General features: G+C 47.0%; 1 protein-coding gene across 1 annotated transcript in view; it reads right to left on the bottom strand.

Annotated features, from left to right (window-relative positions):
- Positions 1-19,823, bottom strand: part of CERCAM (cerebral endothelial cell adhesion molecule) — a 41,889-nt gene that overhangs the window by 12,613 nt on the left and 9,453 nt on the right. Inside the window, exons 2-11 of the mRNA XM_060251369.1 lie at positions 17,519-17,629; positions 16,502-16,619; positions 14,855-14,989; positions 14,081-14,285; positions 13,117-13,236; positions 11,653-11,729; positions 10,317-10,423; positions 8,001-8,133; positions 5,441-5,568; positions 3,922-4,125 (exon numbers count right to left, since the gene is read on the bottom strand). Of these exons, the coding sequence (XP_060107352.1) occupies positions 3,922-4,125; positions 5,441-5,568; positions 8,001-8,133; positions 10,317-10,423; positions 11,653-11,729; positions 13,117-13,236; positions 14,081-14,285; positions 14,855-14,989; positions 16,502-16,619; positions 17,519-17,629 (1,338 nt within the window). The remainder of the gene's footprint in view (positions 1-3,921; positions 4,126-5,440; positions 5,569-8,000; positions 8,134-10,316; positions 10,424-11,652; positions 11,730-13,116; positions 13,237-14,080; positions 14,286-14,854; positions 14,990-16,501; positions 16,620-17,518; positions 17,630-19,823) is intronic.

Raw genomic sequence — 19,823 nt, forward strand, 5'->3', positions numbered from 1 at the left:
TCCATCAGTGGGGCCAGGACACTAGAAGCCCTCCCACTGTGCCCCCCCAAGCACCAAGAATACAGAGCATCACTGCCCCAGACATAAGAACATAAGAGAAGCCATGTTGGATCAGGTCAGTGGCCAATCCACTCCAACACTCTGTGTCACACAGCGGCCAAAAAAAACAGGCGCCATCAGGAGGTCCATCAGTGGGGCCAGGACACTAGAAGCCCTCCCACTGTTGCCCCTCCCAAGCACCAAGAATACAGAGCATCACTTGCCCCAGACAGAGAGTTCCAACAATATCCTGCGGCTAATAGCCACTGATGGACCTCTGCTCCATATGTTGATCCAATCCCCTCTTGAAGCTGTCTATGCTTGCAGCTTGTAACAGGTAAGAGTTTGCTGGATCTGAATATGGCTGTTTTAGACACAGGGTAGTTCCCCACTTGCTTCCGCATTGTGTTGTTATAACAACATTCAACTGCCAATGAAAACAAAACTCAAAAGCCCCTCCCCCTGTGGTGAAGGAGGATGATAACTGCAGGGGCAGGGAAATGGCTGCCATCCAGGTGGGACTGGGAAAATGTGAACTTCCCCTCCCACAATGCAGCCATCCAGGGATTTGCCCTGATCTTTCCCAAAATCTCGGGAACAAAGCAGGTTTGTAAAAAATCAGAGGAAAGCTAGGGAATCCTTAGGAGGGCACAAATTCTGTGAGGAAACAGGACAAAACCCCACTTCCCAGCAATATTGAACAAGAGGCAAATAACATGTGCAGAAATGGCATGAGCCTTAGGGTTGTCAGGGCCAACTCAAGAAATATCTGGGGACTTTGGGGGTGGAGCCAGGAGCAAGGGTGTGACAAGGGAGTTCTGGCCATCATGTTTAAAGGAACTGCACGCCTTTTAAATGCCTTCCCTCCACTTGGAAATAATGAAGGATAGGGACACCTTCTTTTGGAGTTCATAGGATTGGACCCCCCAGTCCAATCTTTTTGAAACTTGGAAGGTGTTTTGAGGAGAGGCACCAGATGCTAGGCTGCAAATTTGGTGCCTCTACCTCAAAAAAAAAAACAACCAGCACTTCCCAGAGCCCCAGATACCTATAGATCAATTCTCCATTATACCCTATGGGAATCAGTCTCCATAGGGAATAATGGAGTGTCCAGCAGACATGTCCATTTCTGATAACACAGAAGTGGGGGGAGGGCCTCCAAACCAGGGGTCCCCTGCCCCCACCTGGGGACCAGCAACCCTAGCTGAGCCTCCACAATCAGAGGCAGTACACCTTTCGGTACCAGTAGCAAAGGGCAGAGGAAGGTCCTCGAGTTTTGTTGGTGAGTCTGCCAGAGGCTAGCCGCTATTGGAAACAAGACACGGGGCTAGACAGACCTCTGATATGATTCAGCAGGGCTTATCCAGGCAAATCACACTGCTCTTAAATCAGTCAAGCTTGGCTACAGCTCCCCGGCTCATGTGATCTTTCCAGCGAGTAACTAAACAAGCTGCCCTGCTCTTTGGAGCTGATGGTCACCCCCCCCCCCCCCTCCTCTCTCCCACCCTCTGTCATCTGCTGCTGCACCTCCCAGGGACTTGCTGATGGTTCTTTTCCACAGTCTGCAGCTGGGAGGGAGAGGAAAGAATGAGCTCATTCCAACAGCTGTTTTCCCTTAAGAGGCGGTTATCCAGTGAAGGGGGTGGGGGCGGGAGGGAAAGGACTCGCGTTTGTTCATTTGGTTCGCTTACAAGGCAAAACTTATAGAAACAGATCCCGCACACCTCCTCTGAACGTTAGCACTGAAAGAATTTTATAAGGCTGGAACGATAAGGCATTGTTCCAACACTTCGCCGCCACCAAACTTTGCTCCAAATCACAGAGGGCGGATGCTGTCTGGGGTAAAAGATAAGCACGTTTGATGGGGCTGCAGAATCAGGAGGATAAAAGAATCACCAGGCGTCGGCCCAATTCAACAGCAGGGAATTACGGAGACTATTTCCAGAACCATCAAAATCCCCTTCGGTTTTTTGAGTCTGCCCTAACATTCCATATCCCCCCACCCCCCCGCAACTGCAATAAGGACTAGCCACCAGTGTTCCCTCTAAGCTGTTAGTGTGAGCTAGCTCACAGTTTTCTAGCCTTAAGCTCACACTTTTTTCTCTTAGCTCAGGAAAAACGGCCCCAGAGCAAACTAATTTCTGCAGTAGCTCACAACTTTAACGCCAATCGCTCACAAAGTAGAATTTTTGCTCACACGACTCCATAGCTTAGAGGGAATATTGCTAGGAGCCACATGCTTTTAAATCCTAGGATTCTAAGCAATGCAATGAATTCTGCCGCCCATAACTGGATATATCTATACCAAATATTGTTGCCAGGGCTTTTTTAGAAGAAAAAGCCCAGCAGGAACTCATTTGCATATTAGGCCACACACACACCCGACACCAAGCCAGCCGGAACTGTGTTCCTGCTTAAAAAAAAAGCCCTGGCTGTTGCAGTGTTTAAACATCTTCTGTCAGATCCATCTCTTCCCTTTACCAGAACTGTTCTAGTTTAGTGACCAGTGAATCCTTGGGGCTGCGACAGCTTCCATGAACCCCTGGCCAAAGGTCTCCTTCGGACACTACCTACACTCAACCAAATCGTCATCTGGAAGAGAATCATATGAGTTCCATGGGCCCCCAGGTAACTAGGTTTCCCAAAATTTTGTCCTACTAGTGCAGCATCCTCGTCCTTTATAGGAAATAATGCCCTTCTTCCCACTGTTGCTGCCCGCATCTTGCAAACTTGGAAGTAAAAACCAACAGCATTTTTCTATGAGATGGCTTCCCTCCCAAATGGAGACCTGAATAGCTGAAACTTCCCAAATTCTTCTGCATTAAATGTAAGGAAAATGCAAGAAATACATTAAGTTGGTCAATTCTACTGGGTTCTGAAGCAAAACAGAATGGTGTAAGAAATCATTCTGTATTCTCCCAGAACTCCAAAGACTCCAGTTTTGTATTGACTCTATGGTCTCTTATAAGGTAGCACCTTTTGCTCTGGCTGCTAGCAAAATAAGGGCAAAGGCAGTACTCATGTAGACAGTAAAATGATGTTAACTGGACAACTGGAGCCTGACTATGGAATTATAAGAACTCTGTATGTAATTAAGATTGTAAATAATCTAAATTTGAATGTGTTAATTTTAGAGTCTTTGATTGCTTTTAGCTTGTAAGTTGCTGTAATTGTAATGGCCAATGGCTTCATGCAATACATTTTACTACGACTGCCAGTTTTATATTGCAAATATTACAGGTCTTCTCTTTTCTTCCCCTGCCAATGACCAATGTTTACTTTAAGAAAAATATTTTAACAATTCTGCACAGCATCGCCTTTTCAAAGTGTGATTTCCAAGTAGGGTTGCCAAGTCCAATTCAAGAAATATCTGGGGACTTTGGGGGTAGAGCCAGGAGACTTTGGGGGTGGAGCCAAGATCAAGGCTGTGACAAGCACAACTGAACTCCAAAGGGAGTTCTGGCCATCACATTTAAAGGGACGGCACACCTTTTCAACTCCTTCCTTCCATAGGAAATGATGAAGGATAGGGGCACCTTCTTTTGGGGCTCATAGAATTGGACCCGCTGGTTCAGTCTTTTTGAAACTTGGGGGGGGGTATTTTGGGGAGAGGCACTAGGTACTATACTGAAAATTTGGTGCCTCTACCCCAAAAAAACAGCCCCCCCAGAGCCTCAGATACCCGCAGATCAATTCTCCATGATTTTCTATGGGAATAAATCGCCATAGGGAATAACAGAGTCTCCAGAAGACATTTCCCTCCCCTCCCCCCACTTTCTGACGACCCTGATGCGGGGGGATGGCCTCCAAATCGGGGGATCCCCTGCCCCCACCTGGGGATTGGCAACCCTATTTCCAAGCCCCCCCAGGGTGCCCTCTTACTTGGGATGCTTGTCATACATGATGGGCAGAAATTCATCCACCGGTAGGATTTTGGAAAGCGGCTGAGCATCGATCAGTTTCTGAGCCCCCCTCCGCGAGATGACATAGGCCAAAGTCCAGTAGGAATACTCTGCCACCACGAGATTCCGCACGTCCTCCACGGGCTCCTCATCCTCAGAGTTCACTTGTTTCCTGCCCAGGTAACTGAAAAGACAGTCCAGCGGAGTTCAATCAAGGCCTGCCCATAGTATAACATGTAAGCCAAAAAGGCAGCAGCGTTAGGGTTGCCAAGTCCAATTCAAGAAATATCTGGGGACTTTGGGGGTGGAGCCAGGAGACATTAGGGGTGGAGCCAAGATCAAGACTGTGACAAGCATAATTGAACTCCAAAGGGAGTTCTGGCCATCACATTTAAAGGGACAGCACACCTTTTCAATGCCTTCCTTCCATAGGAAATAATGAAGGATAGGGGCACCTTCTTTTTTGGGCTCATAGAATCGGACCCCCTGGTCCAATCTTTTTGAAACTTGGGGGGTATTTTGGGGAGAGGCACTAGACGCTATGCTGAAAATTTGGTGCCTCTACCCCAAAAAACAGCCCCCCCAGAGCCCCAGATACCCGCAGATCAATTCTTCATGATTTTCTATGGGAATAAATCTCCATAGGGAATAATAAGAGTTCCCAGCAGACATTTCCCTCCCCTCCCCCCACTTTCTGATGACCCTGAAGCAGGGGGAGGGTCTCCAAACCAGGGGATCCCCTGCCCCCACCTGGGGATTGGCAACCCTAAGCAGGGTAGATGCTGTAGCCCAGGGTGGCCAATGGTAGCTCTCCAGATGTTTTTTGCCTACAACTCCCATCAGCTCCAGCCAGCATGGCCAATGGCTGGGGCTGATGGAAGTTGTAGGCCAAAAACATCTGGAGAGCTACCGTTGGCCACCCCTGCTATAGCCCATTAGCAGAGCATGTATTTTGCATGCAACGTTTCCCAGGATCAATCCCTGACATCTCCAATGGAAACGGATCTCCAACAATTTGCGCTGGGGAAGAATTTTGTCCCAGACCTTGTAGAACCACAGCAACTTTGGTTAGGCTACTGGGCCAAAACCAGAGCTTTTTTTTTTTGTAACACGAACTCCGTTGTATATTAGGCCACACACCCCTGATGTAGCCGATCCTCCGAGAGCTTACAGGGCTCTTAGTGCAGGGCCTACTGTAAGCTCCAGGAGAATTGGCTACACCAGGGATGTGTGGCCTAATATGCAAAGGAGTTCCTGCTACCAAAAAAGCCCTGCCAATAGCACAATCCTACACACTATTATGCCCTCCTAAGCCTACTGACTCTAATAGACCTAGAAAAGTATAACTCTGCTGAGGATTGCCCTGCTATGCCCCAACATGGGATAAGACGCTTTGCAAGTCATCTCGGCATGACGGCACCCATCACTGTCTCTCTCCCTGCCATCAGCGTAGACAGCGCAGCTGAAACGGGCCCCTCCGCCTTGTCCCCCCTACATACATCAAGTCCCAGTCCAGCTGGGCCTGCTCCAGGTCACTCATCAGCCTCAGCAGCCGCTTTTTGAAATACGGTTGAAAGCGAACGTCGTCCTCCAGCACTACTGACTTGTCCAGCCCTCGCTCCACAATCTGGAAAGACACAAAGCGCGTGGATCTCAACAGCAGGCTCAGAGATCTCGCCCAGAGCACCTCAAATCTGAAGCCAGAATTCCACCCCACAAGAATTTCCACTGGCTGTTATAGTATTAGTCCTTGGGCTTGGCTTTTCTACACATTCGACTTACTTCTGATTATCTTGGCCAGGGCTTGTTTTTGTAGCAGGAACTCTTTTGCATATTAGGCCACACACTCCTGATGTAGCCAATCCTCCAAGAGCTTACAGTAGGCCCTGTAAGAAGAGCCCTGTAAGCTCTTGGAGGATTGGCTACATCAGGGGTGTGTAGCCTAATATGCAAATGAGTTCCTGCTACAGAAAAGCCCTGATCTTGGCAGTTGATCTAAAAGCACTGGAATCGGTTTGGGAATGGTTCTTCTGCACATCTGCCCTCCCTCAATGTTTTCACAGTTCTTGAGTGAGTAATTTTCTTGCATGTGCCTTATATAATCAGAATTTTCAAGGGAGGGTGTTGTCATCATCTGTAACATCACAGCACCCCCTCCTTTTGATTTTTTGTGCGGGGGTGCATTGAAGTTATGGCTGCATTTTTTTTTAAAAAGCACTAGAATATCAATATATTGATCTATTGCAGTGCTAGGTTTGGCTGGCTGACTGAAATCCCAGTTTTCATTTTTTTAAAAAGTAATTCTCTAGGCGCAGCTCCACAAAGGAATGACCTAGAGATTTACATTTTCAAAAGTTAAAACTGGGAATTCAGGTAACCTGCTTAAGAGAGCCAGTTTGGTGTAGTGGTTAAGTGTGCGGACTCTTATCTGGGAGAACTGGGCTTGATTCCCCAATCCTCCACTTGCAGCTGCTGGAACGGCCTTGGGTCAGCCATAGCTCTGGCAGAGGTTGTCCTTGAAAGGGCAGCTTCTGGGGGTGCTCTCTCAGCTCCACCCACCTCACAGGGTGTCTGTAGTAGGGGAGGAAGGTAAAGGAGATTGTGAGCCACTCAGATTCAGGGTGGAGGGCAGAATATAAATCCAATGTCGTCATCTTCATCTTCTTCCTGTTAAGTTTCATAGAATCATAGAGCTGGAAGGGATCCCCAGGGTCATCTAGTCCAACCGCCTGCACAATGCAGGAAACTCACAAATACCTCCCCCCCACACACTCCAGTGACACCTGCTTCATGCCAAGAAGAGGTCTCTCCCATTCCCAAGCCCCACCCAACCCAGGCTCTACCCCTAAAATCTCCAAGAATCTCCCAACCCAGAGGGGGCTGCCCTACTGGTACAGAGTCTTGCGGAAGGTGGCAGTTCTTCTCAATGGTCTGTTTCTCACGAGCGCAGCCAATTAACACTTAACACACAAGAGCCAGTTTGGTGTAGTGGTTAAGTGTGCGGACTCTTATCTGGGAGAACCGGGCTTGATTCCCCACTCCTCCACTTGCAGCTGCTGGAATAGCCTTGGGTCAGCCATAACTCTCATAGGAGTTGTCCTTGAAAGGGCAGCTGCTGTGGGAGCCCTCTCAGCCCCACCCACCTCACAGGGTGTCTGTTGGGAGGGAGGAAGATAAAGGAGATTGTGAGCCACTCCTCTGAGTCTCTGATTCAGAGAGAAGGGTGGAGTATAAATCTGCAATTCTTCTTCTTCTTAAACTATCATTACCATGGTATACTGATGTATTGATATTTTAATGCCTTTTTAAAAAAAGATGAACCTACTTGTCTACAGAGCACAAGAATACATGGGGAAATCAGGGGGTAAGCCAAATCATTTCAGGGCCAAAATCAATAAAAGAGAAGAAAAGGAAGAAGAGATTAAATGTACACCCCACCCTTCACTCGGAGTCTCAGAGCATCTTTACAATTTCCTTTCCCTTCTTCTCCCCACAACAGACACCCTGTGAGGCTGGCAGGGCTGAGAGAGCTCTGACAGAAACTGCTCCTGAGCGGAATAACTCTGAGAGAGTTATGACTGACCCAAGGTCACTCCAGCAGTTGCATGTGGAAGGGTGGGGTATCAAACCTGGTTCTCCCAGATTAGAGTCTGCACACTTAATCACGATACCTCTCAAAAAAAAAAAAGTGAGAGGAAAGGACGCAGGGAAAACATAAGCTAAAAATAAGAAGCAGGAAAGCCCCTTGCGAAGAAATTCCAAAGCCCTTCAAGAGGAGAGGTGAAAGGACACATCATTTTCATTGTGAAACTAGCCACTTAGCCTCAGTTTTCCCATCTGTGATATGGGGCAATAATACAGGCCTACCATACAGGGCTGTTATGTGGATTGCTGTGAATCCTGTTGTGAGGCATTCTGATGACTGAAGGCACTAAATAAATGCCAAGAATCATTATCATCTGAGGACACAAAATCAAATTCTCTCTGGGCCCCCTCCTCCCAGGTCAACAAACCCTGTCCCTTTTCTGCATTTCCTTCGAACTCTGCCGCAGCTTTTACCTCTTTCCATACATAATGGTGGCTCAGAAAGCAGCCAACCTCTCCCTTCGTAAGCGTCCTGCCTGAGAAGGGATCGTAATATCCGGGAAGCAGGTCCACGCCCAATTTCTTGATATCGCTGCTGTTCAAGGCGCTGAGGAAGAAGAGATGGTGGGGGTTAGCAACACTGCACATTACATGAAAGAACCATCCAAGCACAGTGTCCGATGCACCCAACAGAGAAGAAGAAGACTGCAGATTTATACCCCACCCTTCTCTCTGAATCAGAGACTCAGAGCGGCTTACAATCTCCTTTATCTTCTTCCCCCGCAACACACACCCTGTGTGGGGGGCTGAGAGGGCTCTCAGAGCAGCTGCCCTTTCAAGGATAACTCCTGTAATAGCTATGGCTGACCCAAGGCCATGCTAGCAGGTGCAAGTGGAGGAATGGGGAATCAAACCCGGTTCTCCCAGATAAGAGTCCGCACACCTAACCACTACACCAAACTGGCTCTCTAAGAGTAGGGCCTAGACGGCAAAAGCTCATTCCATGATGACACTGGCTCTGGAGTACTCCACATAACAGACACCCTGTGAAGCAGGTGGGGCTGAGAGAGCTCTGACAGAAACTGCTCTTGAGCAGAACAGCTCTGAAAGAATTATGACTGACCCAAGGGCACAAATTGTGTGGTAGTGAATGGCTATCATTAGAGAGGGTGAACTTCCCTTATTAAAAATCTCCTATGAATTCATGTCTCTCAGGGGATCCTTGCCAGCCTTCAGTTTGGGACTGGAACTGGGAGCTTGGTAGGGACAACAGTGGTAGGACTTCTAATGTCCTGGCCCTGCTGATGGACCTCCTGATGGCACTTGGTTTTTTTGGCCACTGTGTGACACAGAGTGTTGGACTGGATGGGCCATTGACCTGATCCAACATGGCTTCTCTTATGTGACACAGAGTGTTGGACTGGAGGGGCCACTGGCCTGATCCAGCATGGCTTCTCTTATGTTCTTATGTGACACAGAGTGTTGGACTGGATGGGCCACTGGCCTGATCCAACAGGGCTTCTCTTATGTTCTTATGTGACACAGAGTGTTGGACTGGATGGGCCATTGGCCCGATCCAACATGGCTTCTCTTATGTTCTTATGTGACACAGAGTGTTGGACTGGAGGGGCCATTGGCCTGATCCAACATGGCTTCTCTTATGTTCTTATAGAATTCTTCCAAAATTACAACTGAGCCCCAGATTACAGAGATTAGTTCCCCTGGAGAAAATGGCTGCTCAGGAGTGTGAGCTCCATGGCACTGTACTCCCATGAGATCCCTCCCCTCCCCAAACCTCACTTCCCCCAGCGTCCACCTCTCCTCAAACTCCAGGAATGTTCCCAACCTGGAGTTGGCATGGCAACCATACTCTGAAGCCCCTTCATCAGCTGTTATAAACTGCCTTGAGAGTCACAGCTAGACAGTAATTTATAAATTTAGCGAATAAATAAAATAAATCTCATAGCCAGAACCAGTCCTGACACTAGGCAAACTAGGGAATTGCCTAGGGCGCCAGCCTTCAGAGGTCGCCAAATTAGGGGGGGAAACCCATGTGACTTGGTGATCTTATCAGTGCGGGGGGGGCGGTACCAGAAGTTATCTTTGCCTGGGGTGCCAGACAGTCTAGGGACAGCCCTGCTGATAGCCACTACTCCCTCTTACAACAGCCTCCCAGACTGACCACGTACACTGGCCGTGTTCTAGGTAAAGCAAACTTACTGGGAGACCTTGGGCCAGTCATTCTCTCTTGGCCAAACCTACCTCACAGAGTTGTTGTGAAGATAATATGGATAAGGGGAGGTGTACATCTACCACCTTGAAATACTTGAATATTTTTGGACATTTACAGTGCATGTTTATTCCAGTCTTTCTCCTATGTAGGGGTGGCCAAACCTGCTTTATGTAAGAGCCACATAGAACAAATGTCAGATGTTTGAGAGCCACAAGACATGAAGTCAGATGTTTGAGAGCTGAAAGGAGGGAAGGGAGAGAGGGAGGAGGGGAGGGGAGGAAGGAAAATAGATGGGGAGGAGGGAGAAATAGGTGGAAAGAAAGCAACTTTAACTTCTAGTGCATTCTTCATGCCACTGGCTGGCTTGGCTTGGAGAAGTGATTTAAAGAGAGAAATTCCTTCTCCAAGCTGGCTGATGGGGTGGTGGGCGCTTCAAGAGCCACACAATGTGTGCGAAAGAGCCACATGTGGCTCTCAAAGCCACAGTTTGGCCACCCTTGCTCCTATGGAAATGTATGTATATATATTAAAAAATCCAGTCAAAAGCCTCGCATCACCTTCCATCCACAGCATTTACCAGCAGGGGCTCCATCTCCAGCTCAGAGAGGGCATTCAGCATGAGGTGCCGCCGGTCCGGACGCCGTGCCAAGTTGATGAGGAAAATCTGAAACGAAAGCAAAAAGATGGCTTTGGTTTTTTATCTTATTACATATGCTAAACCCACTCTCACTGAGTATAGCCATATATCCACAGTATTCCAATATATTTCTCTTTTAGAATAGTGTACCAGAATAATATTTTTGTATTGACATGCTCAAATAAGGGATACTGGCTGTTTATCTCATTACATAGACTTAACCCATTTTCACTATATTCTAATGTATTCTTTTTTTCTAATGGCAAACTAGAATGATGTTTATAATGTACAGGATTATGTTTATAATATATGTTACACGTTAAAAAAGTAAATTAGGTGGATAAGAACGTCACTAGGAAATGCATGTCCTTTTGTTTTACCAAGGCTTGTAGCAAGAGCAATTAACAGGCAACTTTTATTACCTTTTATTGGTTTCTCACTCAAATGCTATCCAGACCAAATGGTCTTCCAATTTATTACGCTATTTTGCCATTTGATCCTTTGTATCAGTTTACACTCTTAACCCATCAGCTATATGTATTTCAGCTCACTGTACCCCATCTCCTCATCTGAAGAAGTGTGCATGCATACGAAAGCTTACATTCGGAATAAAACTTTGTTGGTCTTAAAGGTACTACTGGACTCCTACTTTGTTCTTCAGCTTAGAGGGAACACCGGTCTGAACCAACCTATATATTTGATTGCTTATCCTTGGCTCTTCAGTCCTACCAAGACAAAATCTTGCCTGAAGGAAAGGAAAAAGAAAGGTCCCCTGTGCAATCACCAGTCGTTTCTGACTCTGGGGTGATGTCGCTTTCACGACGTTTTCACAGCAGACTTTTTATGGGGTGGTTTGCCATTGCCTTCCCCAGTCTTTTACACTTTCCCCCCAGCAAGCTGGGGACTCATTTGACTGACCTCGGAAGGATGGAAGGCTGAGTCAACCTTGGGCCGGCTACCTGAACCAGCTTTCACCAGGATCGAACTCAGGTCGTGAGCAGAGAGTTCAGACCACAGTACTGCAGTACTGCTGCTTTACCACTCTGTGCCACGGGGCCTGAAAAAGCTTTGTTAAATGAATAACGTTTTCTGTAATTAAACAAACATAGAGCTCATCATTAATGAAGACGGTGCAGTACTTGACACGGGGTTTTCAAGACGAGAGATGTCCAGAGGTGGTTTGCCATGGCCTGCCTCTGCGTCACCATCGCGCAAAACACGCACTTCGTTCGCTCCACGCTCCCCAAGGTTCTTACCTCATCAAACCCGATTTTGCTCAGGCGCTTGGGGGGGAGGTAAACATGCTTCGAGGGGGCCATAGGGGGGCCGTCCACTGCAAGAGACACACACAATGCGCGGGACTGAGGAAAATGCAAGGTATACATGTTCTGCGCTTTAACAAAAATCCTGAATCATGTGCCAAGAAAGCCTGTCCAAGCAAAGCTGGACATATGTGCTTATTTTCCATAATGTATTCTGCATCTGGTGGTTTGAGGGGTGGGGGATGAGTTGTGCTGGGGTTGGAAAAGTCTGTCCACCAAAAATATTCTGCTTAATCCTCAGAGTTAGAGGATTTGGCAAGGCACAGCTCACGCGTTTCTAAATTTAGCTTTACAGCCATGAGGGACACGAATTTATATTCTTTTTAAAAAACAAAACCTGAAAGCAGTCACTCTCTCCCTCTGACATTTCCTGTATGCAATACCAAATTATGCGAGATCCTGAAATGCACCGAGAGGATCAAATCTTCCAAGGACTAGGCAGAGGAAAATGACACTAAAATGTCTTGGGCCTAAACTCTCTTTGGCCATCATGCCACAAGGAAGCCAAGGAAACCTGTGGCATAATGGCTGGCTCAAATATTTTCGCCAAATGTAGATATGTGCAAACCCTTTCAGTTGGACTAACCCAGGGGTGTCAAACTCATTTGTTATGAGGGCCGGATCTGACATAAATTAGACCTTGTTGGGCCGGGCTGGGCCGTGTCGGGCCGGGCCATGTGTGTACCTATTTAAGATTAGGTAGCACAAATATAAACTTTTTAAAGAACACACACAAACACGACTAAAGATTTTTTTTAACTCAAAATAAAACATGCTTAAAATATTACCACTTGTTGGTCTTCAAAGTGCTTTCTTTGTATTTCTCCCATGGGATCCAGGAAACTGGGCAAAGGATCTCTGGCTCTTTCCCTCCCTCCCCAGGGGACCAGGGGGGGTGGGGAGGAGCCTCAATCAATGTAGAAAATCGAGGTTTTGCTGTGTAGCTCCTGTGCGATTGAGCAAGCCATGTAAAGCAAGCTGAGATGCAGAAGGAAGCAAGAGAGAGGGTGAAGGAAGCACACAAGAGCCAGTTGTTCGGGGCCTGATAGGAGCCCTCCGGGGGCCTGATTCAGCCCCCGGGCCACATGTTTGACACCCCTGGACTAACCCGTCTCAGACGAGTTCAGTGGCTGAAGCAGCAGCATCACAAATTACAATTTAGTAAGGCACTAAACAAGGACTGCATTAAAGGTTACAGCTTGAATACCTTCTCGGATTTTTGAAAGCTGGCAACGCTGGATTCCCCCCAAAGCAGGGAAAAGCTTTAAAAAAGTGGATATTGTACCCAGACCAGGATCTCAGCCAGAAATAATTTTGATCTCTTTCTCACCCACCAAGAGACCACAAAAGTGTTTGGTATGTATGTGTGTGTGTGGGGGGGGGGGAGTTGATACTTACCCATGGCCTCCAGAATAAGGTGCACAAAGTTGATGCTTTCATCCTCCAGTGTCTGATGCGACTTCACAGGGACATTGATGTAGCCAAAGTGCTCCTGGTTATTCAAGTATATCTGGACTCCTGTGCATGAAACACAAAAGAATCACAGGCCCTACACAGGCAATGTAGATTCCCTACCTAAGAAACTCTAGCATCTCACTCTGATATCCATAATACAGCCCCACTGGTCCTCTGTTTTCCCAGATCAGAACTGTATACCCAGAACCAGGGGTGGAATTCTAGCAGGAGCTCCTTTGTATATTAGGCCGCACCCCTCTCACGTAGCCAATCCTCCAAGACTTTACAAAAAATAGACTTGTAAGCTCTTGGAGGATTGGCTACATCAGGGGGATGTGGCCTAATATGCAAAGGAGCTCCTGCTAGAATTCCACTCCTGCCCAGAACTGTATACCCACACCTGGTGGCTTAGAGAATGCATTTAGTTAGTTGCTTTCTTTCCACCTCTCCCTCCCTCCCTCCTCCCTCCCCCCATCTATTTTCCTTCCTTCCTGCCTTCCTTCCTTCCTTCCTTCCTTCCTTCCTTCCTTCCTTCCTTCCTTCCTTCCTTCCTTCCTTCCTTCCTTCCTTTCTTCCTGTCTTTCAAACATTTGACATTTGTATTTTGTGGCTCTCAAACATCTGACATTCATGTCTTGCAGCTCTCAAAATATCTGACATTTATTCTATGTGGCTCTAACATTAAGCAAGTTTGGCCACCCCTGATACAGGGCTTTGAAGGTCAAGAGTTGTGCCCAGAAATACAGGGGAAAAGCCTTTGCTTAAGACCCCAGAGAATTGCTGCCCATCCGAGTAGACAATATTGACTTTGATAAGCCAAGGTTCTGATTCAATACAAGGCGGCTTCCTACGTTCAATGCCCAAAAGTTTACAATCAGCACCATTAACTGCTCCCTGCTGATCTCACCTGCGACTTGACAGGAATAGGCGAAGACAATGATGTCATCAAATGGCCAGGTATAGCTGGGATGGGGAGGGTAAAAGGCCACTTTAGCCGTCTCGCCCTTCCGGAGGTTGATCAAGAAGGCAGCGTAGACCATCGGGACCGGGAAGCATCCAACACGCTGTCGGTTCTTGGTGGGAAAATAGTCCGCCGTCCTGCGATAATAACCCTGTGGCGTGCATAAAAGATGGAGAGGAAGGAAGGAGGGAGAGATGGAAAAAAGCAACTTTAAATGCATTCTCCAAGTTGCTGGCTGACTTGGCTTGGAGAAGTGATTTTAGAAGAAGATACTGGATTTATATCCCGCCCTATACTCTGAATCTCAGAGTCTCAAAGCGGTCACAATCTCCTTGACCTTCCCCGCCCCCCACAACAGACACCCTGTGAGGTGGGTGGGGCTGAGAGAGCTCTCCCAGAAGCTGCCCTTTCAAGGACAACCTCTGCCAGAGCTATGGCTGACCCAAGGCCATTCCAGCAGCTGCAGGTGGAGGAGTGGGGAATTAAACTCAGTTCTCTCAGATAAGAATCTGCATACTTAACCACTACACCAAACTGGCTCTCATTTCTCTTAAAAGAGAAATGCCTTCTTCATGCCAGCTGACACGGCAGTGGGGGCTTCGAAAGCCACACAATTTGTATGAAAGAGTTGCAAGTAGCTCCCGAGCCACAGTTTGGCCACCCCTGCTACAAATAATGTGAATAAATAAATAAAACGCAGAGCTCTTCCAAGTACCTTACCTGAGGAGTGATCCCACACCAGAAGTTGGAGTAGTACGTTTGGGAATCCAACATGGGGGCAATAACAGATTTGTTTTGCGCCATGAGGAACTTCAGCGTCTGGTTGTTGGTCAGGATGCTATCCGTGTCGGTGAACTAGAGAAGGAATTAAGAAAAACACAGATCACCTCAACGGAAGTCATCTTTGGAAACTAGGCCTGGCTGAGGGAGGCCGGGAGGTACCGCACACCCTTCCAAGGAAAAACATCTAGGCAGACAGGAAACCTCACTAAATGGTTTTGGGAGTCGGAAAATGGCTATCCCAGGAGAGGAAGATCAGTTGCCTGGTGAGGTAGAAGGACAACGTTGCCAACTCCATACTGGGAAATTCCTAGAGATTTGGAGGTGCAGCCTTTGGAAGACAGGATTTTGAGCCGGTAGGATTTGGGGAAGGGAGGAGCTTCAGCAGGTTCAAATGCCATCAAGTCTGTCCTCCAAAGCGGCCATTTTCTCCAGGGGAGCTGATCTCTGGGGTCTGGAGATCAACGGTAATTCCAAGAGATCTCCAGGCCCCACCTGGAGGTTGGCAAGTACAGAAGAACAACACTGTATGAATGATTAGTAAATAATGTATTATGTATTACAGACACACGTTTATGCACCTAGTCATACAAATTTACATGTCCCAAAGTCATAGTACAGCTAGAATTGTGTTTTTAATGGTAGAAGTCCATATAGAAGACTTCCAACAATATCCAAGACTGTGGTCAATGTCCAATGGTGATTTCTCTTGCGCTGCATAGGAAAACAATGACACACCTCCCAGGTTTGATATAGATGTGTTTCAAAATAATAATAATAATAAATTTATTCTTATATCCCGCCCTCCCCCGCCGAGGCGGGCTCAGGGCGGCTCACAGGACATGGTATACACCATGATTACAATAAAATACAATCAGTACTATAAAAGACAATTAAAATATAGTTAAATTACATTCAAATTAAGTTAAATAAACAATTAAAATATTATAGGCTGCATATTAAAGTGCTACAGTTCGATATATGTATAGGATGGCTAGGTGTCATTACCCGGGTTCCATCTTAAACGCAAGTTGGCAGAGGATGGTTTTGCAAGCCCTGCGGAACTGATTTAGGTCTCGCAGGGCTCACACCTCCTCTGGTAGTTGATTCCACCATTGGGGAGCCATTGTAGAGAAGGCCTGCTCCCTCTTTGTTTTCAGTCTGGCCTCCCTTGGTCCAGGGATTCATAGAAGATTTTGGGAACTAGATCTCAGTGCTCTCTGGGGAACATATGGAGAGAGGCGGTCCCTAAGGTAGGCAGGTCCTCGGCCATATAGGGCTTTAAAGGTAATAACCAGCACCTTGTAACGAACTCGGTACACAAAAGGCACTCCTTTCTCCAAATCATCCACATTAAACGTGCGGACCCAGACTGAGAACCCAGACCCACACGAGAACCCAGATTGCCAGCATCATTGTTTGGACTAAGCTAAGGTATTCTAAGAAAAAATGTCTGAACAGTGGTTCAAAGTTCCAACAGGCCAGATGAAAACAAAGTGTGTTCCAGTAGACAGGGTGCCAAGAAGAAAGTACAGGATATCTTCCCCTCTCCCACCCACCATGTCTCCAATTTCTGAACTGTCTTACCAAGATATAATCAGCCCTCTCAGCCCGGGCAAAATTCAGAGCTCCCTGTTTCAGCCTCATGACATGCTCAAAGCGCTCATTACTCCAATGCTTGGGCCCAAGTTCGTCAGCGTAAGAGCTATAAGGGACAAGCAACAGTGGAAAATGGTGAAGGTTTATCCTATTGGGAACTCTGCGATCGTAACTGCAATCACATCAGCAGTAACCAATTTACTTTGAAAAGTTATTGCAATTTATCTCGGAGAGTCGTCTCCTGTGATGTCTCGGATCCTTATCGGTAAGGTTCCTGACATCCTGTCTCTCACACAAGGATTTTTTGTTTGTTGATCCCGTTCAACCACACTGGCTGTTCTATAGGCAGGGCTTTTTTTGCAGCAGAAACTCCTTTGCATCTTAGGCCACACACCCCTGATGTAGCCAGTCCTCCTGGAGCTTACAGTAGGCCCTGTACTAAGAGCCCTGTAAACTCTTGGAAGATTGGCTACAGGGATGGAATTCTAGCAGGAGCTCTTTTGCATATTAGGCCACATACCCCGGATGTAGCCAATCCTCATGGTAGGCCCTGTATTAACAGCAGTACTGCAGTACTGCAGTCGGAGTCCTCTGCTCACGACCTGAGTTCGATCCCAGCGAAAGCTGGTTCAGGTAGCCGGCTCCAGGTTGACTCAGCCTTCTATCCTTCTGAGTTCGGTCAAATGAGTACCCAGCTTGCTGGGGGGGAAAGTGTAGATGACTGGGGAAGGCAATGGCAAACCACCCTGTAAAAAGTCTGCCGTGAAAACGTTGGGAAAGCAACATCACCCCAGAGTCGAAAATGACTGGTGCTTGAACAGGGGACTAGCTTTACCTTTAGCTCTTGGAGGATTAGCTACACCAGGGGGTGTAGCCTAATATACAAAGGAGTTCCTGCTACAAAAAAGCCCTGCCTATATGATCTTCCTTCTGTTCTGCATCTACACTTAGAAAAAGCATTTCTTACGGGATTCAGTAAGGCTTCCCCCAGTCTTCCAGCCTCACCTGGCCTCATCCTCTGCCTGCCACTCAATGCGTCGGTAGTGTCTCTCCACTGCAGTGAGCCATTCCCGGAGTATTTCTGTCGTGTTGTCCACATTGTGATCCGTCGCACACCTGGTGCAAACCAGAAGCCAGTTACTCTCTGTTGCTCAATCTTACCCAAAAGACATAAGAACCGGAGGAGAGCCCTGGATTGGGCCCTGGATCGATCCCGCCTCCTGTTTTCCACACTGTCCAACCACTTTGTCTTCAGCAGGTCTACAATACAAACAGGGCATGGAACTCCTGCCCCTTACTGGCTGGATTGTTGCTCTCCATTAACAGGTATTCAGAGGCAGTGTTCCCTCTAAGCTGAGTCTGTGTGAGCTAGCTCATAGATTTTTGGCCTCCACCTCACACATTTTTGTCTTAGCTCAGGAAAAAATAGCCCCAGAGCAAACTAATTTATGCAGTAGCTCACAACTGTAATGCCAGTGGCTCACAACTTTAATGCCAGTAGCTCACAAAGTAGAATTTTTGCTCACAAGACTCCATGGCTTAGAGGAAACACTGTTCAGAGGTATAACACCTGCAAACATGGAAGTTCCATTTCCAGCTGTGTGGGCTTGTAGCAACTGGATCTATCTTCTATGACTAAGGCAAATCCCCATTAAAACCATCTAAGTGAGCGATCATCACAACATCTTACAGCAAATTCTGTAAGATAATTACATGTTACATGTAACACGGCTTTCTTTTGCACGCCCATCATTTTTGTTAGGAACTCAAAAGGCTACAGCAACAGCTAAGAGTGACCTCAAGGGCAGAGATGTTTTTTTTTAAGTTGCTTTCTAGCATGGTCGTGTTGTATAGTGCATTCATATGTATTTTATCTTTCTGTGCAAAGTATTAAGAGTTTTAATAAAGCTGTGTGTGTACTTTGTACAGAAAGATAAAATACATATGAATGCACTTTACAACACGACTATGCTAGAAAGCAACTTTTAAAAAAAACAAAAGCTGGAAATAACAGTCCCCATAAGACCAGCATAGGGAAAGGTTAGGGAATTGTTTTTTGACAGCAGTGGGAGAAGGGAACATACATGTTCCATATAAATCACCAACCACCATTTGTATCATTATGCATCTCTCTTTGCCTTGACATCAAAGTTAGTAAATACAGCTCCAACAAGAGCTATGAAACTATGGGGGAACCCTGCACCACCCTCTTTAATTCCGTCCCTGCTGTGTTTTTCTACAAGAAAAGCCCTGAGTGTCAACATCAGTCTTTGGTTCCTATTTTGTGCTGGTGTGATCTAATAGGTAGAGAATTCAGCACCAACTGCCTGTATTTTATTTAGGTAGACCGTTATACCCCACTTTTCTCCCCAGTGCAGCTTATGACATCATTTTCTGCTCTGTTTTTATCATCACAACACCAGCCCTGCAAGGTAGGAGAGGTTTAGAGAAAAGGACTGTCCTAAGGTCACACAGTGAGCTTCCATGATGCAGAGGAGATTTGAGCCTGGATCTCCAGGGCTGTAACCACTACACCAGGCTGGCTTCTGCAGAAAATGCCTTTGACTAGACATCTGAATAGTCACTCATCTGATAAGGAAGAATTGTTTCTGGAACCCAAAGAGGGTCTGTTCTTCTTTTGAAATGGCAGTTCTTGTCTCTATGATTAAAACAACAACAACAACATGGCATTGTCTGTAGTACAAGCCAGGAGATCCTAAGATTGTCTGGCAGCCTTAAGCTCTAGCTCTTTCAGCATTATGCACCACTAGGTGGCGAGCTAGACTTATTTTTTGGGACTGAGATTGCTCTGAGAGAGCAATGACTGACCCAAGATCCCAGCTGACTTCATACGGAGGAGTGCAGAATCAAACCCAGTTCTCTAGGTTAGAGTCCGCCACTCTTAACCATGCTGGCTGAGAGCCAGTTTGGTGTAGTGGTTAAGTGCGTGGACTCTTATCTGGGAGAACCAGGTTTGATTCCCCACTCCTCCACTTGCAGCTGCTGGAATGGCCTTGGGTCAGCCATAGCTCTCCCAGGAGTTGTCCTTGAAAGGGCAGCATCTGTGAGAGCTCTCTCAGCCCCACCCACCTCACAGGGTATCTGTTGTGGGGGGGGGGAGAAGATATAGGGGGTTGTAAGATGCTCTGAGTCTCTGATTCAGAGAAAAGGGTGGGGTATAAATCGGCAGTTCTTCTTCTTCTGCAATCCTAGCTTGCCTTCTCATGGTGCACTCTGGATAATGCTAAAGAGCTAGAACCTCTGTCTGCCAGACAATCGTAGGATCTCCTGGTTACACCACACACATGGA

The sequence above is a fragment of the Heteronotia binoei genome, chromosome 12 (genome assembly GCF_032191835.1).
Source record: "Heteronotia binoei isolate CCM8104 ecotype False Entrance Well chromosome 12, APGP_CSIRO_Hbin_v1, whole genome shotgun sequence".
NCBI lineage: Eukaryota > Metazoa > Chordata > Lepidosauria > Squamata > Gekkonidae > Heteronotia > Heteronotia binoei.